Source organism: Mauremys reevesii, linkage group 6, assembly GCF_016161935.1.
Source record: "Mauremys reevesii isolate NIE-2019 linkage group 6, ASM1616193v1, whole genome shotgun sequence".
Lineage (NCBI taxonomy): Eukaryota > Metazoa > Chordata > Testudines > Geoemydidae > Mauremys > Mauremys reevesii.
The window spans coordinates 14,224,843-14,251,226 of record NC_052628.1 but is presented as its reverse complement, the minus strand read 5'-3'; the positions used below and the strand labels follow the sequence as shown (position 1 = coordinate 14,251,226).

Sequence of the window (26,384 nt, the reverse complement as noted above, 5' to 3'; positions counted from 1 at the left end):
TAGGGACAGACATGCAGTGGACAGCTCACATTTGCTACGAGCTGATCTCCTCTCTTTCTTTTTTTCCATTAACAAAACATTGTGCCACACTCTATGAAAGTCCCCTGAAACCTTTAGCAAATTCCAGGCATGGCCTTGAAACCTGATGGGTGGAGCTGTCAGAAGGCCAGCTGTGTAAACTCAATGCTGGACATGGGGCATAAACATAACTTGGTGTTTACCTGGAGTATTGCTCTCACATGACACCAGGCTCCTAGAAGCTATCATTATGGGTTTGATCCTTCAAACCATCTCTTCTCATGTAAATAGTCCCACAGAAGCCAGTGAAATTGCTCACAGTAAGGACTGTTTAGGTGAGTGAGAATTTGCAAGCTCAGACCCTACATTAGGTCTCAGGAAAGAAACTTGCAAGTGAGTATTTTAAAACAGTTTGCATATCATCTATGTTTTACAGGAGAATATTAAGAATTAAAATAGTCTACATCGCACTGCATACATACAGCTACACAGACATTCAAATGGGTATGCACACAAACACACAACAGAGCTGTTTATGTTCATGTTTGCTTCATTTCATATACTAGTTATGCTCTGCATATTTGTGTTTATTTTTTACTACACATTTGGATATTTTTGCTGAAAATTCGTTTGTGTGGATTTTTTCAATAAGCACAAATACACTTACAACAAAAATCCTGCATTCTCTAGGGTGCACGTGGACGGATTATCTATTAAACCCTCAGAAATTTGAAACTTTGTCTCCAGAAAGGATTTCTCGTCCATCACTTGCACACACAAAAGTTTTGTTATTGTTGAGTTGGTCAAGAGAAGGGGGAAGGATAAGGGTGCTTTTGATATATTTATCCATCTATCTAGATAAATAGATATCAGGTTTAAGTGGCTAAATCTACGTATCCAGTGTTCAAAGTCTGAATTCTGCACTCAGTATCTAGATCAGGGGTGGGCAAACTTTTTGGCCTGAGGGCCCCATTGGTTTTCATAAATTGTATGGTGCCCCCCCACCCCCGGACTCCTGCCCCACCCAACCCCCCCATTCCCTGATGCCCCCCCGGGACCCCCCCTATTGACACAACCCTGCTCCCTGTCCCCTGACTGTCCACGGACCCCCGCCGCCCCGTCCAACGCCTCCTTTCCTTCCTGACTGCCGCCCCGGGACCCCTGCCCCCATTCAACCCCTTGTTTCCCCCACCCAACCGCTCCGAGCCCTATCCACATTCCCACCCCATGACCACCACCCCAAACTCCTCTGCGCTCTATCCAACCCCCCTGCTCTCTGCCCCCTTACCGCGCTGCCTGGAGCACCGGTGGCTGGTGGCGCTGGAGCCGGGCCACGCCGCTGCCGCCGCCACTGTGCAGCACAGAGCTCCGGGTCAGGCCGGGCTCTGCAGCTGCACTGCCCCAGGAGCTCACAGCCCCGCCACCCAGAGCACTGCGCCAGCGTCAGAGCAAGCGAGCTGATGCTGCGGGGAATGGGGAACAGCAGGGGCGGGGCCAGGGGCTAGCCTCCCGGGCCAGGAGCTCGGGGGCTGGGCAGGACGGTCCCGCGGGCTGGATGTGGCCCACGGGCCGTAGTTTGCCCACCTCTGATCTAGATTCTTGAAGAGACACAAAGCCACATTTTAGAACTCTCCAGAGACTCAGCTGACATTTGCAAAGAGGCTGGGAAATGCACATGCTCCTGATTTGGGCTCATAAACCCTCATCTTCATGCAGTGTTTTCTGCATGGGGGAGTTCACAATTCCTCCTTTGAAAACTCGGTCTTAACATGAACACCAAACAACAGGTCAGGTGCAGTTAGATAGAGACTCTGCAGTGTGTCAGTAAAAGGCCCGACGAAGAACCACAAAAACCCAGCCACCCACCAGAAGAAAGGTTGACTTTAGGAGAGGAGACGATAAGTTTGGCTTTGCTCAGGAACAAAGCCCCATGTACAAGTGTGAAATGATCAACAGCTGAGCTTTTAATAAAGGGAAATTCAGCTCCCCACAGGAATAGTACCTTTTCTTTTAGTCTCCTTCGCAGTCTGTCTTTGGAAGACTGGAGCAAATTGACCTTTGGCCTTTCCCCGATGCGCTCATGAACGCTGTCTCTCCGCTTGGTTTCTGGTTCCTGAATGTACTGCTGAGACTGTCTCTCCACAACCTCCGTGCTCCGGTGCATCTCCAGGGGGATGTGCACTGTGCAGACGGCGGCGTCCTCGATTTTCAAATTCTCAGTCTCTTTGGCATTTCTGTGCGTTTCTTTGTCGTTGGGCGAGTGCTTCTGGTTGTGGTGCCATCGCCGGTTTTGGCTGTAGCCATGGTGGCCTGGCCTCCCTGAGGAGTGAGGGGGTTGGCCTCCCTGGTAGAGTTTCTGGTGTTCCCTGTTGTGTTTGGCAGTACCTTGCTGATGATCCGTGTGCTGCTGCTGTGATTTGTTTCCTCCAGGAGGCCTCTGTTGTCTCCTGCAAACACAAACGGACAAGTCAGCATGCTCAAGCTGCTCACCTTCTCCTACATTCATCTGCACCAGGAGAGCAACAAACTTGCCACAACAGCTTCCTGAACAAGGGCTTTCCAGTGGTGTAATTTGAGGCACTGACGAAGAGAGCGATTTCCTGGGGAGTTGCTCAGCCGTACAGAGTAACACAGCAGCCATGCAATTGGAACATCTTAAAAAATGATCCCAAATAATAACAGTCCAACCACGTTTGCATTACCCAAGCCCACAGCGCACTCTCATGATGATCAATACATCTCCAAGCCCTGCTGGGACCCAACACAACTTCCATAGACTCCTGGATGATCACCACCAAGTGTCTTTCACATAATTCCCGTTTCCATGCTGTTTCTTTCCCTGGGGCTATGCTGCAGGGAGTATCTAGTAGGGTGGTCACCCGCTCCTGACTTAAAAGGCTTAAAACAGCCTGGGGAGAGGGCTGCGGCAGGGAAGGAAAAGCGGGGGCTGATTGGGGGAAGCAGCCTCAGCTGGGGGCCAAGCCCCAATCAGGCCATGGCTGGCTTAATGAGGGCCCAGGTGGTCCTTATAAGAGGGCTGAGGCCAGAAGCCAGAGGAGCACTCTCCCTCTCGCTCTTGAGGGAGAAGGACCTCGCTGCCTGGAAGCTGAGAGGGCACCTAGACTGGAGCAGGGCTGGGGGAAGGCCAAAGGAGCTGGGGAGCTCTGGCCTGGAAACCCCCCAGGCTGCTGGCCTTCTTAAAGGCCAAGAACAGGTACTGGGGCTACAGAGGGGTAGCCTAGGGTAGGCAGAGGCAGCAGGTCCAAACCCCCATCGCCAGTGATGAGTGGCACTTACACTGCAGTCTGCCCCAGGGAACGGGGGCTAGTTGATGACTGGTAGTAGCCATAGTCTGAGACGAGGTGGGGATAGAGGGTGGGGGTTCCCCGGTGAGGGGAGACTCAGATCTGTGGGGGTACTGCCAGGGGGAAGCACCAAGGCCTGAATAGGCCACCGGGGTCCAGGAGGAACACCGGCCTGCAGAGGGCGCTCCGGAGGCTGGGAATGCTAATTCCCTGGACGACCAGCAGGAGGCGCCACAGGGGTGAGTCCCACCCCGTTACAGAGCTAGACAGCGTGAGCAATCTCTTGTGCACCCTTGACCCAGTTCTCACACCACTATTCCCCCTCCTCTCCCATTTTTCTTTCCTTCCCGGTTAGAGTCAGCTGCTCTCACTTGCTCTCTGCCACCGGCCTGTGACTGTCCCAAACAAGCCTAATAATTCTATTGGTCTTAAATACAAATAGGTTTTATTGGTAGAGTACAGAAATAGAGAGAAAAATATGACATCTAAAGGAATGTAAAAGAAAAACCAACTAGACAAATGCTGCAGAATGTGTTGTTACAGGAGGAAGAATGGTCCAGTGGTTAGAGTCCTAGCCTTGGCCTTGGGAGGCTGGGTTCAAATTCCTGCTTTGTCACAGACTTCCCATGCAACCGTGGCAAGTCACTTACCCTCTCTGTGCTCCAGCCCCTACATCTGTAAAATGGGCATTCCCTACATCACGGAGGTGTTGGGAGGATAAATACTTTAAAGATTGAGGCATTTAGATACTACAGTAGTGGAGACAGATAGCTAACCCTAGGCTTCAGTAACAAAGGTGGCTTCACGACACCCGAGAAACCTTACATATCGTTGCGCCCAATGTATCTGATCTCGGCCAACTGGGTCTGTATTTCACCATTGACCTGGCAGACTAAGCCACCTAGTCTCAGATAGTCTTTGTGTTTCACGTCTCACTAGAAAGACTTCCCCTCTTGTAGGGAAGAGCTCTGTGCGCCTTCCCAACAAAACAGGAGAGATGTTATATCGCCATCCAAGATGGTACAAAACCTGACACATGTCTCTGAACTTCCCCCAAGAAGCTGGGTTGGATTTTCAAGAGAGTTAGGTAGTCAAGTCCCATTGAATGTCTAATTGCTTTGGTCCCCTTTGAAGGATTCCAGCTTGTTGCTATGTTAGTTTAGCAGTCCCTTCTAGACCAAAGATCTGAAGGGTTGGCTTCTCCCAACCCAGCAGTAAAAACGTCTCTTTGGACAGAAGCCAGGCAAGGAAGAGATCTCAGGAAAACTTTTCCCCATAAGTTTATGGCAAAATAAATGTTGGTTGTACCCCCACACTGTTCCACCAACGTGGAGCCCTTGGTTTCAAAGGGGCCTGCTTCTGAGTTCTTTAAACTGTTCTCATTCAAGTAGAAAGTTATTTGAAATGTAAGAGGAGTTGCTAAAATTGAGCATCAAGGGACAAAATTAGAAAAGAAAATGAACAAATATAAAATCCAACACTCGACTGCCAACTCTCCCTATTCAGGCCTTACTTTTCAGCAAAGCCCCGACTGTTTTCACCCTGTGCCCTACAAAATGCCCTCCCACTTCTATGGATTTAAATAGCATTTTCTCCCCAAATGCTCCTATTTATGGCATTCATATGCAGGCGTGCCTGCACAGTAACACTCGCTGAACATTAGCAGGTTCCTGTGAGGGCCAGAGGAGGAACAGAAGAGTGTCAAGTTATATAAGAATGTGGCGTGTGGGCTTCTGCTCCTTCCTGACAGGACCCCAGTTACTGCTCAGCTGTTTACTTTCTAGCGAAAAAAGAGGGAGTCATTATCCGCTCTGTCCGAAGAGACACGCTTTGTCCCTCTATAGCACATGTCATCCAAAGCTCTAAAGGCACTCTAAACACAATTATTATGTCTCGCAACACCCTTGTGAGGTAGAGGAGAACCTTTATCCACTGAGTCACTGAGAGCTATGGTGGAGAGTTACCCAGGCACAGATGGGAATAAAAGTCCGCAAATGATTTGCCCAAGATAGCACAGCTAGTCAATGGGGAAGTCATCTACTCAACCCACGAGTCCTGGCTCTTAGCCCCTTGCTCCAACTACTAGATTACAGTGTGTGTCGCCCTGAAAAGCAACAGTGAAACGAATGAAGTAACCTGGCTGCACGTTCACTTGTGTCCACACTCTGTATTTTCTCTACAGGAGCAAATGTATCTGGTGTGGGATGTTTCCCCAAAGCAGACACTGTCATCCTAAACAAACAAACAAACAAACAAACAAGGGTGTGCCTGTAACACTGAAAAGTGAGGACATTTCCCCTTCCTCCTTTCTACAGGAAGCTGAAGGAAATTCCTGCCAGTAGATGTGGCCAAAGGATGTCTTGCATTCTCCATCTGAACTTGGATATTTCAGATTTCCAAACAGGCTGTCAAGACAAGATTATCAGGATTTGCAAAACATGAAAAAAGGGGAGGAAGTTTAAAGGCCTGTTTTCATAAAAAAAGGACAGGATTTAGGGCATCCTATGACCTATGTGGTTTTCCATTGCTTTAAACCAGGTTATCTTCAAGGCAACACCAAAATAGAGTTTAAAAAGATGCGCAGGAATTTTTTAAAGTATACCACCCTGCATCCAAATCCCATTTAGCGGTTGTGTGCCTTTTACCAGGGTTATTTCCTTTACTCCCGCTGTTGATTATCCAGATAGCTGTACATTGAAATAGAAGCTCTTGCTCTTATCTAATCAAGTCTCTCCTCCAGCTCATTCAGTCTGGTGACTGTAACATGACAACCGCTTCCCCATGGCAGTGACATGTGAGGTCACCAGTTCTGGACTGTGAATGCATCAAGATGGGGGAGCAGACAGTTCTAAAAAGGAGGAGAGCCTCTATTTACAGTGCTGTCCCTTTCAAAGGAGACACCCCAGAGCCCTGGATTGCGTTGGCATCTCAATGACTGCATTAGGGCTAGCAGTAAAACCAGTAGCCGTTCCCAGCATGCCCACTGTCCTTTTAACACGTGCTACGTTGTTTAAAAAGCATGCTGGATCGGCACTGTAAAATTCACCACTTTTCAGGCCCTTGGGGTTGCAATGACGCAGCTTCACAATTTGCACTGACAGAAGGAGAGAGGCTGTAGGGAGTGAGGCAACCAAAACATTCATGAAACTGGCTTTCCCCTTCTTTCTAGGCCCTTAAACCTCAACCCTCAGAAGGCTGGATCTTTTTCACTGTTCATTTTCAGACATTCTAACATTTGAGTTTTTCAAGGGGAAGAATTTTTATAAAGAATGTGCAATTTTGAGTTTAGGTGTCAGCTGGACTCCAATGAAAAGTTTCGCCTTAACTTTTTAATTTTTTTAGTAAAGATTTTTGTTTGCAAACAGATGTTTTACATGTAATTAAATGTGTTGTGACCTGTATCATTCCCCTGCAATATTTGCAACCCAAACACAATAACATCATACTGCTGCATAAGAACCAGAAACTGAGACTGAATATAAACAGAAAGCAAATCTGACCAGTTAAACTCTGGTGTTCAAGTGGAGGGAAGTGCAAAGCAATAGAGAATGAAAAGTAACAATGTAAGGAGTTACTAGTAACCTAGGTAAAGATTTTTTTAACTCACCTTTATACTGACATTGCCCTATTAAGGATAAAGCTTAGCTCTCAAATACCTCTTTACACACTTACAAAACAACGTTCAACTGTATTAATGGAAACAAATATATATTGTTAAACCTTGTGTGGAGAATCTATATTTGTAACATGACTGTAACTTCCAGCAAACAGGAAAGTTTCCCGTCTTCCTCATCTCCTTTTTATTTCTTCTCCCATTCAGTTTGCAAATTTTTTTTTGAATGTCTCAAACCTAAATTCAGTGGTATGAGACTAAACACGAATTCCTTCCATTGCCACTGAGCACGAGTCTGTTCTTCCCACATTTAGCCAAATATAAGCCCTCAGTCTTTATGGTTAAGAGCCAGTTGGCCTCAGAAAATGGGCTGAACTAATGCGGGTACCAAGGAATACAGTTCTGATGGGCAGACTGGTTTGGCAGACAGATCTGGAGACTGTTTAGCCACTGACCACTGTAATATATTTATGAATGGCCACTTCCTTTGTCAGAGCACATTTAGCAGTTCAGTGCAAATTTGTTCTAGGAAAAGTATAATAAATTGCTATGTGAAATGTTTTAAATTTATCTGGAGGGGAATTGGAGGATGAGGATGACCCACAGATGAACCACAGAGTGGGGATTATTCGCATTACCAGTACAAAACCAATAGTGAAATGCAATCTTATTGGTTTACTGCAACAAATTTGTGTCTGTCCCTCTTATGTATATGCACATTTGCTTGGCACAGATCTGGAAATTTAGAATATTAAAAGACTGTCTCTCATTAAAGATCCAATTTTGGGCTGCAACAGTAACACAGGAACGTGAAAGACACACTCAGGATCAGCGTTCTGACAGTCGCAAAGACAGTATTCAGATGGCAAGCAGCTGAACACACACAAATGCAAATTTGCAAATAGAGTCACCAATTATGACTGAACACACGGCAGTTAAACAAGTAAGGAAAAAAGTTTACAGAAAATAACGAGGCAAAGGAAAGAAAATGTCAGACACATAGTGATGTCATTGACTTGGCAGCCGGCAGAAGCAGAGAAACTGTCCAGCATTCAAGCAAACGTGGAGAGAGTGTGACGAGTCCAATCTCTTGCAAAACAGCCCAGACAAAGCAGAAGGATGCCTGGGGAGAATGTGAGGATTCTTCAAGTGATGGAGAACTGTTCGCAAAACTTAATGAAGAAGCTGCAGATTCAAACTGAAATATGGATGACATACAGGGATCACTTCATCCATCACTAAAAGCAGTGACTTCTGGGATGGAACACAGCAGCCATTTAACAGCTCACAGAAATACACAACTTTAGATACTGTTTTCACCCCTCAGCTCATAGAGCCGAGAAGCGAAGTGAACAGGAAGTGAAGGAAAAGGACAGTTATCTGTTCCCTAACGCGTTCTTCGAGATGTGTTGCTCAGGTGTATTCCACAGTAGGTGCGCGTGCTCGCCACGTGCACCGGTGTTGGAAGTTTTTCCCTTAGCAGTAACCGTACCAGGGGAGCACTGCTGTGACCCCTGAAGTGGCACCTCTATATCACGCTATAAGGGGAGCCGCGTGCTCCCCCCACCCTTGGTTCCTTCTTGCCAGACAACTCCAACAGAGGGGAAGGAGGGCGGGATGTGGAATACACCTGAGCAACACATCTCAAAGAACACCAGTGAGGGAACAGGTAACTGTCCTTTCTTCGAGTGATTGCTCCTGTGTATTCCACAGTAGGTGACTCCAAGCTGTATCTGATGGAGGTAGGTAGGAATTTAAGGGTTTCCGGGACGCAGTACTGCCCTACCAAACCCAGCGTCATCCCCTGCCTGGGAGACGATCGCATAATGCGAAGAAAATGTGTGGACAGAGGACCACGTGGCAGCCTTACAGATCCTGGATCAGGACGTGGGCTACATAGGCAGCCAATGAGGCCTGAGCTCTCTTTGAGTGCGCCCTGACGATCGGTGGTGGGGGAGCCATCACCAGGTCATAGCACATGCGTATGCACGAGGTGATCCAGCGGGAAAGGCGCTGGGTGGAAGTTGGTTGCTCCCTCATACACTCGGCTGAAGCAACGAACATCTGCGAGGATTTTCGGAACAGCTTAGTCTGGTCCAGGTAGAAGGCCAGTGCCCTACACACATCGAGCGTGTGAAGGCAACATTACTGGTTGGAGGAATGGGGCTTTGAACAGAGCACCGGGAGGAAAATGTCCTGTTCCATATGGAAGGCGGAGACCACCTTCGGGAGGAATGAGGAGTGTGGGCGAAGCTGGAACTTATTCTTGTGGAAGACTGTATGTGGGGGTTCCAAGGACAAGGCCCTATGGTCCGAGACACATCAGGCTGATGTGATAGCTACAAGGAATGCTACCTTCCATGACAGGTGAGACCAGGAACACGTGGCCAAGGGTTCAAAGGGAGGTCCCGTGAAACGGGATAACACTAGGTTTAGATCCCATTGCGGATCGGGAGACCTAGCATACGGGAATGAATGGTCCAGGCCTCTTAGGAAGCGGGAAGTCATAGTGTGAGAAAAGACCGATTGGTGGAAGGCCGACATGGCCACCAAATGTACCCTGACAGATGTGGGAGCTAGTCCTTGGGTCCTAAGGGATAGGAGGTAATCAAGGATAATCTGGAGCAGTGCGGACGATGGGGAGGTTCCCCGCTCCACCTCCTGCCTAGAGAATCTGGTCCACTTTGCCAGGTACGTCCGCCATGTGGACAGCTTTCTACTTTCCAGCAGGACTCGTTTGACGTCCTCTGAGCACCTTTCCTCCTCCTCATTTAACCACTGAGCAACCACGCTGTCAGGTGGAGCGCGGCTAGGTTGGGATGGAGGCGGTGGCCTCCTTCCTGGGAGAGGTGGTCCAGGCAAAGCGGTAGCCTCTGCGAGCGGGGGGGGGGGGTGCGGCGGCGCTAAGAGGTGCTATGAGGATAACCCACGTCCTGTCTGTTTTTACTTTTTGCAGGACCTTGCCAATCAGGAGAAAGGGTGGGAAGGCATAGAAAAGCTGGCCTGACCACTGCAGGAGGAAGGTGTCCAAGATCACCCCCTTCCCCACTCCTCCCCTGGAGCAGAACTGGAGACAGCGCCGGTTCTGGTCGGTTGCAAACTATGTAAAATAGATTATGAGCACCCCCCTTACGCACAACAGGTCGGTCCAGTCTTGCACCCACTGAAATCAATTGCCCAACACTCATTGACTTGAGGGAGCACTGGCTCCAACTGGGCATTAAGGTCAATTAGCTCTTCTGTAGCACTACTCATGGATCAGGCCTTTCATTTGAGACAGTGATAAGGTGTCATCTCTGTCCCACTCAGTGTCCACTAAGGTGCTGCACTGCAGAGACCTCCAGTCTGGCTGGAGAGCAATGGGGACCAAAAGAGGTGACCAGAAAGATCCAGATCTGGCACTGCTACTCATGTAAAATATCCAGTATGGGACTCTATGGATTTCTGTGCATGATTTCTTGAATTAAAAACATCCCCTCCCCCTTCCAATGGAAATGGGGATTTGCTGTTCTCTTTTTCTCAGATAGGCTAGCCATGTAGAGGAAACATTTTTCTTAGCCTGAGGTTTTCGTCGGGTGCAATGTCAGAGTTTTAGGCTTCACGCCTGAAGCCTAGTGTAAGGCTATTGCAATGGGATAGAACAGGTGCCTCTGAGGAGACAAGGCCATCCTTCTAATGACGTGTTGAGCTTCATGGTCCTCACTTAGGGCCTGATTCAACAAGCCATCCTTATTCAGCACAGCACAGACTGCAGCCTGGTCTACACATGTGTGCTGTGCTGAATAGGGATGCACTTTAGCACATGCTTCCACACCTTATTTCTGATACTAGGGCAGGATGGTTTTCCCCTGCAGTCCCTTCCTCGCTCATCTCTTTTCACCTTGCTCTTACAAGCACCGCACTGTGCACCTGCACAGCACAGGATCAAGCACTCAGAAGGAAGTGAGTGTTAAAAAAATAACAGCCGCTAAAGATTTGTCTGAAACCTGGGTGCAGCTTCTCAGCAGACTCCAGTGGACTAATGCCAGTCCACACCAGCAGAGGGTCTGACTCACAGTTTTAGAAGAACAATCTGAAGACAATGTCAGTTGCATTCTGACAACACTGATCAGAGCCCAGGAAACGCACCATGCCTCGATCTGGAGCTCGGCTGTTCTCCGTGGTGTCAGATGACAGAACAAGGAGCAATGGTCTCAAGTTGCAGTGGGGGAGATCTAGGCTGGATATTAGGAAACATTGTTTCACTAGGAGGGTGGTGAAGCACTGGAATGGGTTACCTAGGGAAGTGGTGGAATCTCCATCCTTAGAGGTTTTTAAGGTCAGGCTTGACAAAGCCCTGGCTGGGATGATTTAGTTGGTGTTGGTTCTGCTTTAAGCAGGGTGTTTGACTAGATGACCTCCTGAGGTTTCTTCCAACCCTTATATTCTATGACTCTATGCCACTGGAAATCAGAGACGGTCAGAGCCTCTGTAAATTCTAGCTTTTTTTTTTTTAAAGCAGAGGTTAGTTTTGCCTCTTCCTGTCCCACCTCCATGTCACTTAAGGTGCTGCATTGCAGCGACTTCCTCTCTGGCTGGAGAGAAATCGTCACTAGGGCATGCTGCTCCATGTGTTGATCACGGACCATTGTTCTGGGAAAACCCAAATTCATATTCTTTGCAACAGCGTAGTGTATTTCCCCAAGACTCAATCTGTTCCCTAGCAGGAGGTGCAGTTGAGAGTGAATCAATGAAATATCAGTTCCCATGGAGAGACACACCAGAGCCATTCAGTGAATGTAGACGCAGGAACTGCTAAATGCTATTTGGAAAACACCTGTAACGTGTTCTTATCCATACAATACTTATTTTGCTACCTAAGGCGTGAGCACTAATCACTGCACTGTGCCTTGAGAGGGTGCCTGGAGCTTGTGGAAGCCCTAATGCATTTCCTTTCGAGGAAATCCAGCTCAGAATTAACACTGACCACAGATACAATTGCCCCCATCACCTCTGCTTAAGAAAATGCTGCTGTTAATGTGGCCACATATACAACAGACTGGTAAAGTCATTCTGTACAGAGAGATTTTATGACTCCCTGGAAACGGAATAGCTGTGTACAATTGGTCCTCTCTGGTTGAAAAAGGAAAAATAATCAGGACAATGTGACAGTCTGTTTCCCCTGTCCTTTGACTTTTATGTCAAATATTAAGAGTCAAATCCCGCTCCAGCTCAAGTCCCCAACAAAGCACCCATTCACAGGGTTTGGGACATCAGTCAATATGTAAACTAAAGAGACACTCAAGAGTTACAGATTAATTGAATAAGTATTAAAACTAACAGGCTCTGGTCAAGGTTACTAAGCTTAAAATGTGATGGCCCTTTAAGAGGGCGTATTTTCATTTGCACCATCCCTCTACACTGATTTTTAAATTAATGAAATGAGGTACCTTTCATAAATCAGGAAAACTGCCTGTTCTGCTGGGGGAGCCTATACACCACAAATCTAAGACTCCAGCTGTCTCAGCGATTACCAGAATGTCACTCCAAAATGTACAGGATTCTTGTAAGTTTCAATATGATGTTTGCTCCCAAGAAATGGGGGGCTGGAAGACATGGTGGTGGGGAAAATAACTGCAGACACATGCATACAGTAGCTGTGATCTAAAACACAGCTGCTCTGCCCCATCAGCCTTGCCTCACATCTCTTTAGCTACACGGGTACTCTGAAGGCTCACCCCATTTATCTGGCACGTAGAAAGCCCAAGGACAACAATACATGGGTGCATTTTCATAGTGATTGCACGGCGATTTGGTCAGGCAATTCCCATTAATTCCAGTGAGAGTTAAGCAGCTACATCCCTAAAAAAGCATTTTGGAAATGTAACCCACAATGTACACCGGCACGTTTTGGCTGAGAACACCAAAATCCTGACTACTTACCTACCCACCCTGTGAACTCTCTGGAGCAGGGACTCTCTTTTGTTCTGTGTTTGTACAGCGCCTAGCACGATGGGGGTCTTTGAACATGACTGGGGGGCTCCCGGGCACGACCCCAAAACAATTAATAATACTCGCAGTCACTGGAGAGCCCAGGAAATTCTTTGCAAGAATTGGAGCCTTAACGCTAGCGTCCTGCCCAAATTCCAACTTTTTTTTTTTTACACCTGTTCTGTGGTTTTGTTTGAGTAAAGCAACTCCCCCTTCCTTCCACACACTACCATAGCGTTGCTGTGGTCAGTTATACAAAACACAGTTTGTCTATAGAGAGATACAGGTATAGATATCTATACACTAGATAATACATTACATAGGTCGAGAGCGGAGAGCTAACTTATACTAATCCTTTTCTCGGGGCAGACAGTGCCTTCTTCCAACTCCATAGGCCTTCTTCTTGGAGGCCAGCTTTACTATTAACAATGTGTCTCCTGCTGAACAGGAACTCCTATTAGTGGGGATGAAAAGCCAGCCATGGGGACATCTCAATGGAGAGGATTCTACTCTGCTCTTGGTCAGGGTCTCCTATTGCCACCGTCCCTTTGAATATCCTGCGGCTGTGAGGAATGAGTGGACCCCAAGAAGGCTGGAAGAACAGAGCACTGCAGGTGCATGTAGCCATTTTTATTATGAATATTCAGTATGCTTAAACCCATCTGATGAAGAAGTGTCTCCTCTCCCACTTCCCGCCTGACCTGTAGGGCTTTCCTGAAAATCTTACTAGTATAATTTTGCATTTGCGGGGGGAGGGAAAGAAGGTGAAAGGGAAGATTTTTATTTTTTTTACATCAAGAGTCAGCAATAAAAGTGTTAAATGTTATGGGATCTAGGATACCAATGAGCTGACTGCTTTCTTCATTACTATTCTGCTTAGCTGACTGGATTAAGTTTGCTAGAAAAGAAAGAGCCAGAAAGAAGCACAGACTTCTTAAATATCCCCCCTGAACAAACCGATTTCTCTTGGCCCAGCCTTTGTGAATTAAGTGTTTCACTCAGCATGAAATCTGAAGGGAACCCATCCTCAGCCAAGGAGGTGACCTCTTGACACCAGAAATAATACAACTTCCCTGAGATGTATGATGAACATAGTACTTTTGAAGGGGAAAACACCTAGGCTTGCCAATCTCCTCCAAATTCTGATTCATCACTTCGCTTAACTCTGGCACTGCTTGGCATAACATCCTTTTGTTCATGCAGAACAGCACGGGATACCGAAACACCCCCTTCTCCCTGCAGCAGTGGTGATTAATTGGCAAGATCTTGCCTCAAGATAATATTGTTCTCTGTGATGCTGCATTACTTGCTTAGGCCCCAGTCCCGAGTAACTTTAAGCATGTGCACAAGCATTTGTGGGATTGGAACTTTAGGGTTTAATCCTGCTTCACTGGAGTCACTTGCAGGTTTGCTATAGATTCCAGTAGGAGCAGGGCCTTGATTTCCATTCTAGAGGTTCTGACATTTCACCAAAGATAGTTGTTTATACCCAAGCGAGTTCCATCTAAAGTACTTATATATTGCCACAGTGTCTGAGCACCTGGCAGGTTTTAATGTACTGATTCTCAGAATACTCACAGCTGCACTAGTACCCCATTATACAGATGGAAAACTGAGATATAGAGAGGCTAAGTGGCCCAAGGAGGTCTGTGGTAGAGCAGGGACTAACTCTGAATGTGCCAAGTCCTAGTGTCCCATGGGTCATCTTCCTTTCTAGTTCCATCCTTGTTCTAAGTAATGTTATCATGGAAGCTAAATGCTGTTTCCAGGATGCAGTTTATTACAGCCCAGTTATGGCTGTTTGGTATCTTTGCTACGGCTTGGAGGTGGAAACATTCACATGAGCTTGACAGTTCCACACCTTTTAATCAAAAAACCTCAATACCCATCAAAAAAGAACGACGACGGACACCAAGTATGGGGAAACGAACGGAACTTCTGTTAGTTCTTTCCTTTGGCTTCCTCCCCACAAATGGGTTTGGTTGGCTCGGGTTTCATTTTTGTTTGCATTCTTCTCATATGAGAAAGAAGCAAAGAAACATGTTAGCTTTTGAAAACAAGAATGAAAACTTTCACACATTTGTTATTTATACATCTTCATTCATTGATTTCCACACACAAAGCACCTTTCACCCCAAATTGCTTCATGGACTCTGTTACATACAGAAAATAGACATGGCCTGAATCTTCCAAAATGTTTTATCATTTTGGGTGGCTAACCTGAGTCACCATAAAAAGGCTGGATTCTCATAAAGTGCTGGGAAACCCACCCTTTGAAAATCCGGTCTCAAGATGAGCACCCAAACATTCAGGCATCTGCTGCACAAGAATGCAGGGCGAAGAGATTTTTTGACACAACCACCCTGCTCTTCGGAAAAGTTCTGTGAGATCTTTAAATGTACTTATTTACCATGCTCGTTACCAGGGTCTCTGAGCGTTTGCCCATAGCAGACAGGACTATGGTCTTGCTATCAAGTCCTTTTCCCTTACTACAAAAGTCACTTCATTTAGATATTATAAAAACACCAAAACAAACTGAGTACTACAAGAAGCTTTTAATACAACATCTGCCACTGGAAATGTAATAGCAAATATTTCAAAATGTAATACGCCGTTTAAGGCTGACACCTGAAGAGTCTGTATGGCTGATAATTTAATATGTTGCAAAAGGTGCCGATTCTGTTTTACTTAGGTTTCGGCAGAACCCAACTGAGCTAGGTGCTTTCTAAACACAGAGGAAAGCACAGAGGCAGGGAATGTCTCCTTCTCTCCCATTGCTTCCCAGCTTCAATTCCAACCCCTTCTGCCCCTTCCTCCACATTGATCAGCAGTTGACTCAACCAGAGAAATCAGTGAAATAGACAATCAGATAGGCTATGGGCCACATCCAGCATCCACTGAAGTTAACAGAAATACCACCATTGATTTAAAGGGGCAGTGGATTAGGCCCATCAGACCTGATTTGGCAAAGCACTTCAGCACATAATTATGGTCACTGAAGTCAAATGGGCCTACTCATGTGCTTAATGTTAAGCACGTGCTAAAATGAGTGACTGAATTGGGGCCTTAGTCAGCTAGTCTCTTGTAAGCCTCATGGAAGTGAATCCTCAGGTGGGATTAAAACAAAGTGGGTGCAGCTGCTTTGCAGACCAGCTCAGGGAAGGGTCCCAAGTACAGATGGCATGAAAGATGGCACAGAGATGGCATTTTTAAATGCTCTGTTTGGTTTTTCACAAATTGTTCTGGATGCCCAGGTATGACCCCTTCCTACACACAAAGCCTACTGCCAACTAGAAAGCCATCCCCATGATTCTCAAGCTGTTGCTTGGATTGTTGCATGTAGTTTTTGGCCTCTCTCTCTTTTTAATAAATATGCAGAAGTACTGAGAAATCTAATTTAGAACATGCTTAGCAATGGCTGCATTAGTGAACTGCAAGCGCTATTATGCAGAGTTATGTTTTTGATCATTTGGCCTTTGGAAATGTAATGGCAAATACTTCAAGAAATCCTTAAAAAGAGCCCGCGAGTGAAAACCATTTCATTCTAACTTGTTTAACCACAGTGAACCACAGCATGCAATCAGTATTGTGAAGATTCGCTGAGTGGAAATACGACGAGGGTCTTGGACTATTGCCGAGAAAGTGAATTTAATTAATATTTATATTATTTTACTATTCTACAATAAAAGAGCTCTCATCTCAAGCTCTAAGAGCCCTTTAAAAGCTTTTAAAAATATACCAACACCTAGTTACCCAAAGTTCAAATAATCCTGTAAGAGAGAGAGAATAAAATGTAGTTTAAATTCCCACCAACACAGAATCCCAACCAGACTCCACATCATCACCCCAGCCCTACCCATCACCTTATGTCCTAAATAGAACATATAAAAATCCCACCCACTGCCCTTTTGTTACAGCTGTTTTTATTTAGATCTCCATGACTCTTTGACCCGCGGGCAAGAGACATCCGACTGTGTTTTTTCCATAACCTATTTATACCAGTACTTTTTAGTCAACAAACATTGTCTTTTCTGCAGAAGTCAGAGCAAGCTTCGGCAGGACCTCCTACTGGCTGTCCAGACACGTGAATTAATTCTGATCCCACGACCAATGATTATTTCCGACTCAACTTGTTTGTAAAATATCAGTCCGAATAGCGAAGATGCTTTTGAGCTACACCTGCCCATGTATGATGGTGACCCATTGTAAGCACATTAAATAAACTCATAATGATGGAACATAATATAGTATTTAAGGGTTATAGGACTGGGAGCCAGGATTCCTGGGTTCTAAGACCTATTCATAGGGGTTGTTTATTTTTCTCATCCTTGGGGTGAAAAATGAAGCCAAAGTGATTTCAGTTCTGTTGGTTTAATGCAAAAAAGTAAATTTTTCATTCATGCCTTGAATGAATGACGAGCCTAAAACAAGACATTACCGGACATAGAGCAGATATTCAACAACTTCATGCCTGTTAATGACCTCTACTCCTTCCCACTCAATCTTGGGAACATCTTTGCTACAGATGGTCTCTTTGCAGACAAATCCGGCTCTAGCATTTGCAGGAACAAATGCAATAAAAACAATTAAAAATATTCACTAACAGTGTTTGGTTAACTCCTCATTTGCTTATAGAGGGACCCACGCTGGAGGGAAAAAAACAACCCCAAGTGGTTTATGTGATATCAGCTCCAGAATAGATGTCATACTTTTAATATTAATATTTTGGGCAGAGACTAAGAGAGGGAATGGAAAATATTTCCAGGGCCATGACTTCTTTATTTTGCAAACATCAGTTGCTAACTGGGGTCAGACAGAAATACTGTTCAGAAATAAGAGCCCAAACAACTCAAGCTGGCAGCTTCTCCACACACTAACCATGCCCTAAGGCGCTGAGAAGATTCTCCACATTGCTGACTCTTAGGTCTCCTGTGTCTAGTCTACGCTCCACCTGCCAGCACGTTAAGGAACTGTTTTTAAACAGTGTACTATAAAACTGGTTTCAGGTGAGACTATTGCGCAGGATGTAACTTGGCTAGAGCAGATTTTGAAAAGCTTGGACGTCAGTCTTGAGATTTCTTTCTTTTTCTAAATAAAACCACTCTAATTAAGTCATGCCCTGTCCATAACTGTGGTAGTTGAACTCATTTGTAAGCGGCCTCCTAACATGATGGGCAGTGAATGCAGATGGTCATTAGCACACTTCTCAACAGCGTAAAGCAGTGTCTCTCAATCTTTCCAAACGACTGTAGCCTGATTTGTCTTGCGTACCCCAACTTTCACCTCACTTAAGAACGACTTGCTTACAAAATCAGACATAAAAATACAAGTCTCACAGCACACGATTACTGAAAAATGGATTACGTTCTAATTTTTACCATATAATTATAAAATAAATCAATTGGAAAATAAATATTGTACTTACATTTCAGTGTATAGTATATAGAGCAGCATAAACAAGTCATTGTATGAAATTTTAGTTTGTACTGATGTCGCTAGTGCTTTTTATGTTACCTGTGGTAAAACTAGACATTCTAGATGAGTTGATGTACTCCCTGGAAGACCACTAAGTACCCCCAGTGCTACGTGTACCCCTGGTTGAGAACCATTGGCGTAAAGGAACACTTCTTAGGAACACAAAATTCCCCTTGCCCCCAAACACACACACAAAATTTGGGCTTGATCCTCCATGGCTCAGGTGCAGGGTGCTGCACATATGGTGTAAATACAGGGTAAAATGCAATGAGCAAGACAAGTAATGCAGGGCTGCCAGATCCTGCTGCTGGGTCCTTCCCAACCTGCTCCTGCCTAGGAGTAAGGGTCAAGCCTAAGAGGCGAATATGCCTCATTAGCATAGTGAAGAGTCCATTTAATCCTTAGACACTCCCATTTTCTGCCCTGACCCCACCGTCCCCTTACCTTGAACACCTTTGAGTAAGGGTGTAGGCATGCAGGGAGCTAGAGAATTACTGCTGGAAGGAGGAACCTTGGTTTTGACCACACATAACTTCCTTTCATTGGGGCACAACAACTTTGCATACAATATAAGGGCTTGCAAGATCAAGGCCTTTGGGTGATATACAGGAGTGGAGCCTAAAAGATGCAGGTGGAGGCTCCTCACTATGCCTCTTTACCAAAAGGCTTAACACACAAGAGGAAATCATGTAATCAGACAGCTAAAGTGCCACAGAACTTTTCTGAATCAGCCAGGTTTCATTTACAGATCCATCTTACTAAAATCACATATGATGTTCCAGATACTGTCAAACCTTCTTAACCCTCTACCTAAGGGTCCAAAAAAACCAAATAATTTGCCCAGTAGAGGCTGATCTTTAAGATCAACCAAAACAGTAACAGAGACTTTAATTTAAAACGGATGCCCACAAGAAGACCGGATCTATTGGCGAGATCCTTCATTCCCATTTCACAGCCCTGTATTCCTGCTGCTTTGGTGGAGAACACTGCATCTTTTATCCTGCAGCATCTCGTTAGAGATTACAAACGGAAATAAATTTGTTAGTCTCTAAGGTGCCACAAGTACTCCTGTTCTTTTTACAGAATTTATGTGTAAATCAAACCTCCTTACACTAATTTAGGGCTTGTCTGACTGGAGATATCCAGGAAAATTAATTGGAAATAACTAAAGGTGTGAATTTGAAGTGGATTAATTAAATTGCATTAAACCCCTATGTGAACACCCACATTCAGAATTAAAATGAATTAAACTAAATCATAGTAAGGCCATTTTAAATCTGAACAACAGCATCCACACAGGGATTTAATGTGGTTCAGCTAATCCACTTTAAATTCACACCTTTAGTTAATTCAGATTAATTTTCCTGGATGACCCCATATAGACAAGCCCTTAGACTCTTACATTCAGATTCTCTTAGAACTCCTTTCTGGTATATTTTCTCTACCAATGCTTAAGGGAGTTTACATTGGCATAACTTCCATTCCAAGAAGCTGGAAGGTGTACCAGATATCCAGAATGTGGCTCCTTTATCACCTGCCACAGTACCTCATAGCAATTCAGCTGAAAGAGGAGAAGATAGCATAACTTCTTATTCATTGTGTAAGTTTACAAAATAAGAGGGTATATATTTATACACCAGTTACTATATACTTAAAGTCCTTCTATACTGTAGTATTGACCAGCTATTGACACTAATTGCCATGAACTGGTGCTAAAACATACAAATAGACAAAGCGATTTTCATATCATACAGGAAACACTCCAGAGAGACAGCCATTGTCGGTAATTGGTCAGTTTCCTAGTGTAGATGAACCTGCATTGCATCATTTTTGTGTTGCCCCCTCTCAAGTCTGATTGGTTAAAACAGCATCACATGACCATTTATTTTCTGTACCACCTGTCACTAAACCAGCAGTCTTCCAGGGTGGCACCATGATCCAGAGGATAGCATGCTGGACTAGCAGTCAGGAGATCTAGGGTTTATTACTGTCTCTGTCACAGACCTGCTGTGTCACAGAGGTCCTGTAACCTTGCACAAAGTCATGTCACTTCTATTTTGCCTCAGTTTTCTCATGTGTAAATTGGGGATAGCGACACCAACCCTTCTTTGAAAAGTAGTTTGAGGTCTATGAACAAATACCACCATATTATTATTTCAATTTCAGCCAGCTGTTTAAATTAAGAGAAAAATAGTCACTATGATGTTCAATGAAATATGGCAGCATCTTCTTTCTCCTGAAGGTTTTCCTGCCTTCTTCATGTCTTTTCCTCTGGCTCACTTTACTCTGGATCCCACATAAGGCTTTGTCTACACAAGGAAGGTTTTACCACCCAAACCCTCTAGTGTGAATGCAGTTATATGGGTATAAAAGTGCTTAAGCTAATCTAGCTTACACCAGTTCCCCTCGCCAGCCTACGCCATAACAGTATAAAGAGTTATACCAGTATATCTGTGCCCACACTAGGGCTTATACTGAAATATCTTTGTCAGTTAAAAAAATAAAAATCAGCCCCTAACCAGCCTAACTATGCTGGTAAAACTTTTAAGCATAGATAAGGTCCAAGAGAAGCACGTGGCTTTGAAAGACCATAGATTAGAGAGCGGCTGTAAGTGCCCACTGGGCCTTCACAGTGGCAACCAGAGGACACTTTGGGAGCCTTCTTGGTTAGCAGCAGCACAAGCAAGTTGCAAGGCAGTTACTCTAATGAACTCCTTGCTTTTGAAGCTTCTGGCAACACTTTCTTCACTGTCTGGTCTGGTCGCTCTCCAGCAACTCCAACTTCCTCCGCTAGTTACCTCCAACTGCCAAGGGAACCTTCTCCCCATCTTCTAGCATCCCTGCCAGTCTGTCTTTTAAAAATACATTCTTGTGGTTTACATTGTCACAAAAACACTCAACAAAAATCCATTCTTCTCCCACACAGCAATTTATCCTGTCTGAGTGAACACATGCACACATGCGTGCGCATGATACAATTACTTTATGTAGGTCATATTCTCATGTGGAAAAACACACTGCAACCATATTGTACTCTTGAGGTTGGCAGTTCAGAAAATTAATTTAGCAAGATAATACTGTGCCAATTAAAAATATTTAATTTGGTGCCAAGGTCAGTGGCACCAAAGACAGTCGAAACAGAAGAAACAGCTATGTATTTCTCAATCACTTGTAAAAAACAGCTCAGTTGATATAATATTTATGTTCCCCCTCAGACCTAGGGTGGTTGTAGCTGTGACCACAAACTGTGCTCATCTGGGATGGATAAAAGGAGGTAACTTAAGCACTGACCTTGCATGCTGAGCTGTATATACACAGTAGAGTGTCTCTATTCTTACTTTTGAAGCTTCTTAAGTATGGACACTTACCGCTCAAGAACTCTCATCTCGACAAACACTTTGATAAGGACTTCATTTTCTTCCCGAGTCTGACAACCCTCAATTTACTTTGATTTCCCACAGTATGGCACCTATTTCTGAAGATGTTTCTTTAATGTGGTGGCTTCTATAAACACAACTTGTCCTTGACCAACAGTTCAAAGTTTCTAAATCTCCAAGCAGGGCAGTAATTATTACGTTAACAATGAGGCTATAATTAGTTGCTTTCAACTGCCTAAATTTTTTTTTACCAGAGGTCTCTGCACCTCTAAATTCTCATACTATCGATCTATATTCTTGTGTTGGCACCCATCACCATAGTACCTAAGCAAAGGTATATTAACTTCCCTTCTTTATAAGCTCTGGGGTCCTGGATCTGTTTCAAATTACTGGTTCTGAGTTGGCAGGCTCTGCCTCAAGGTACAATACTGGTCCTGAGTTTGCTTAAGGGACAGATTCCTCCTGCCTCTGGCAAATTTCCCATATATTCCCTGGATGGGGTTCTCTCACTAGTTCACACCTCCTGTTTTCCACTTGCATGTGCAGTCCCTTGAGGGGTTCCAGCTTCAGCAGCTCCCTTCAAATTCGGACTACCAGTGACATCATCCACAATGGCTCCAAATAACCTCTCTAGTCAACAACTCTCTCTCTTGGCAACTCCCTATTGGCATGTTTTTCTGCATCAACTAGTGCCATTTGGCAATGACTCCCCCCAGCACCACGAAGGTTCTGCTCAGCCCACACAGTCCTAGTGATGGGTGGCAGCAGGGGTTCTTGTGGCTCTGGCTCAGTCTCCAGAGGTGGTGGTACTGGGACGCTTCTTCTGTCCAAACTGGCAATGGGAAACCCAGCTGCCCAACCAGACTGGTGGCCCTTTCTGATCTGTACAGGTCAATTTGGCCTGGGTCCCACTCAGACCTTATTGCTGTGCAGTCCCTGATTTATACAAGCCCCAGGAAGGAGGTCAGCCACAGCACTGGTCCTTCTGGGTTACAAGAAGTGGGCACAAACCTGTGTGTCAAATTTCCTACTACACTGCCTCTGTCTCAACACTGCTTAAGCAGAATGAGCATCTGAACAGTGAAGGTTCATGAATTGAAACCCAGTGACCTGTGGGATCCAAAGAGATGCTACATGTAGACAATCAAATCTACATGTGCAATGTAAGACCCGGTTCTGGTATCTCTCGTTTATATCTGTGTGTCTCCCTTCTCGGCCCACCTAGCCTGTGCTCTGCCAGGTTTTATGGTCTTCCACCAGCTAAAATGGACAGCTACAAATCTGCTTCTGGGAGAGAGGCCAATGTCTTCCTCGCTCCCCAGCAAAGTCTGAGCAGGGCAAAAGGGAGTCTGGAGGGTGGGGGGGGGGTGTGAGGTGCTTGAGAAACTTGATGTCTTTATTGTAGAATAAATAGACAGACAGAAAGGCTTCAGGGCCATATTTTATCCAACCATGTTTATAAAATCAAGTGTATTTTGTTTGAAGGAATTGTATTATGTCTGTAGCTATTCCTAAGCTTCCAGGGAGCACCAGTACCTAAGAGCCTTTATTCACCTGTGTCCAGCTCGGAGATTATAACTCCTCCCTCTCTTTCAGATGGGGATCTTACCCTGATTATCCATGTCTTATCACCATAAACTGGATCAGGGAAATTGCCCATACTCAAAGCTTCACCCTAAAGACCAGCCTGAACCTGCCGGTAGTGCAGAGTGTCAGCGCCTACATCTTCATGCGCTGTTTTTAGCATGCAGCGTATTACACCTGCATGCTGTAATTTGCACTGGTTACAAATAGTGCTCACATACCACAATGCAGCATGTAGAAAGCTGAACAGAACAGATAACACTTCTCTTCTATTACGCCCCTTCCTGGTGGGGTTTGCTGTAATCTTGATAAAGAGAGCTTGAATCAAATTTCAGAGGGGCTGGGTGGTTGGTACTGTGAGATGGAGCCTCATCTGTACGCATGCAGTTCAAATACAGCTCTGTTCAGGAGTGGTGTAGTAGTCTCATTTGAGAGCTGCTCACTGTTTTAGGTAAGAAATGAATTTGGTGTTCACAGACTAGTCACTAATGCCCAGAACAGTGCAGGTAGAATTCTCCAATGGCTAGAGCAGTGGATCTGGAAGACAGGATACCCAGGTTCTCTATTTAGATGTGATTTAGCTCAGATAAGGGATATGGGCTTGATTTCAAGAATCTCTGGGTGAAATTCTATGGCCTATGTTATGCAGGAGGTCAGACTAGGTGATCACAATGGTCCCTTCTGGGCATTAACTCTCTGAATCTATTTCCAACTCTAACCTTCTGCGTGACCTCGGCCAAGTCACTTCCCCTCTGTGTGCCTCTGTTTCTCTTCCCAGCTTTTTCCGCTCAGCACTACTGTAATATAGATAATAATCACAAAACATCATCCCCTCCATCCGCATCACAGCTGCCAGTTCTACAAAGAGCTGGACGCGATACTCAGTGGCGACCTCACCTCCACTGCGAAGGCCACTGTGGATACTTCAGTGGCTCGCGAGCCAGTCGAGAGTGGACCAAGCCATAAGGAGGAAATCTGGGACAAGGACATGGAGGGGGAGGGGGACCCAGAGGCAGAGGATGACTCAGAGGCCAGAGATGTATGAAGCCGGAAGCTCTTCTCTACCCCGGAGGAGGCTAGCCAGTCACAGCTGGTGGAGCATGGCGAAGCACGAACAGGAGAGGAGGCCCCTGATAAGTGGCTTTGATTTTGGGAATCACTGAAGTGAGTTGTTGGGGGCAGGAGGGTTGCAGAAAGCAGGCTTGTGTCTGTATGATGCACGTACCACCACATGCCTAGTCTGAGCGGCGGAATAGGGTGTTGATTGACTCCTTCACTTCATGGGAATCTGCCTCAGAGATCTCCACAAAACTCTCATGGAGATACTGGGCAATCCGCTGCCACAGATTCTTTGGCAGAGCTGCTTTGTTTCTTGCCCCATTAAGGGTAACTTTCCTGCGCCACTCTGCCGTCACTGCGGGCAGGGGGGGAGGATCACTGTTGCACACAGGCGAACCGCATAAGGGCTAGGGTGGAAGCCGCAGTCTTGGAGAAGACCCTCCCTTGATTCCCTGCTCACCCTCAGCACTGAGATACCTTCCATAATGAACACAGCCTGTGGGAAATGTGGAGACAGGAATGATTATAAGGCCCCCATGCAGTGCTGGCTCTCCCCAAGAGCTGGAACTCTGATTTCCCCAGCCCCTGCGGTTACTCACCATTCTGGGGGTCTTGTGGCTCATGGGTGCTTGCCTGGAGTCAGCCAGTTAGTGACAGGTATGTGAATAGTGGCTGTGTTTGAAATCACCGAATCAGTGGTCTGTGTGTTGCAAACAATACTGCTTCTGTAAAATGTTGCGTTTTGGCTTCACAGAGATGACCTTGGGAGCGCAGCCTCCCTCTTTGTTATCGATGGCTGAACAGCTGCGCAGAATTAGAAAGCGGCCACGAAGAACTAAATAGGACTTCCTGTGTGATGTCATGATGCCCTCCGCGGCCGAAAAAACAAGAATTGAAGGAGTGGCGGGACAGTGAGAAGAGGGACCGAAAGGAGAACGCAGCGCGCCAGAATGAAGCCACAGAGCAGCTCTTAAACGTTATGGGACACACTCCAAGTGCTACTCACACTGCAAACCGAGCAGCTCCGTGCCCGTCCTCCCCTACAGCCACGGTCACAAAACTGTTTCCCATGCTCTAGTCTGTACCCGCTGCATTCCACTCCTCCCCCGTCACAGTCCAGCACTGCGGACTCCCAGTACCCACCGCACTCAACACCCGTCCCTCTGCAGTTTAGCTCTGCTGAAGTACAGTACCCGCTGCGCTGCACTGCACTCCAAAGGACAAGGTTGCATATGATACCTGGCCATACACAAATCTTTAACCGTCCCCAGATCCCACCTCCTCCCGGGTCCTTCCCTTCCCCCATCCCCCACAGTGCTGATGTGTTTTTTTGTTTGTCTCTCTCCTCTCATTGTTGTTTTTTAATAAAAGAATTGTGTTAGTTTGAAAGCAACCTTTATTCCATTAATTGAAAGCAAACAGAGCCCTGCAAAGCAACAGGCAATTTTCTTAAACCTTACAGTGCATCGTCTGCACCAATCACAATAATCTCCTAGCATTATAAGCACTGTACTCTTGAGCATAGCAACAAATATTACTGGCTTTCAGCTTCAAATTGCTGCCTCAAGGCATCCTTGAACCTTATGGCCCTGCACTGCGCCCCTCTAATAGCCCTGGTCTCTGGCTGTTCAAATTCAACCTCCAGGCGCTGAGCCTCAGCAGTCCAGCCCTGAGTGAAGCTTCCATCCTTCCCTTCACAAATATTATGGAGCGTACAGCACGCAGCTATAAGCATAGGAATATTGTCATTGGCCAGGTCCAGCCTCCCATATAGGCAGTGCCAGCGGGGCCTTTAAACAGCCAAAAGCAAACTCAGTCATGTCATTCTGCACTTGCTCAGCCTGCAGTCAAGGTGTTCCATGTATGGCTTCATAAGCCACGGCATTAGGGGGTAGGCAGGGTCTCCCAGGATCCCAATGGGCATTTCGACTTCCCCTACAGCGATCTTCTGGTCTGGGAAGAAAGTCCCTACTTGCAGCTTCC

At 45.8% G+C, this 26,384-nt stretch overlaps 1 protein-coding gene across 14 annotated transcripts in view; it reads right to left on the bottom strand.

The window, feature by feature from the left end:
* The window catches only part of CTIF (cap binding complex dependent translation initiation factor), a 316,149-nt gene that overhangs the window by 88,955 nt on the left and 200,810 nt on the right, over window positions 1-26,384 (bottom strand). For all 14 annotated transcript variants that reach the window (XM_039544403.1, XM_039544404.1, XM_039544408.1 and 11 more), the window contains one exon: window positions 2,021-2,465. In XM_039544403.1, coding sequence (XP_039400337.1) covers window positions 2,021-2,465 — 445 coding nt within the window. The remainder of the gene's footprint in view (window positions 1-2,020; window positions 2,466-26,384) is intronic.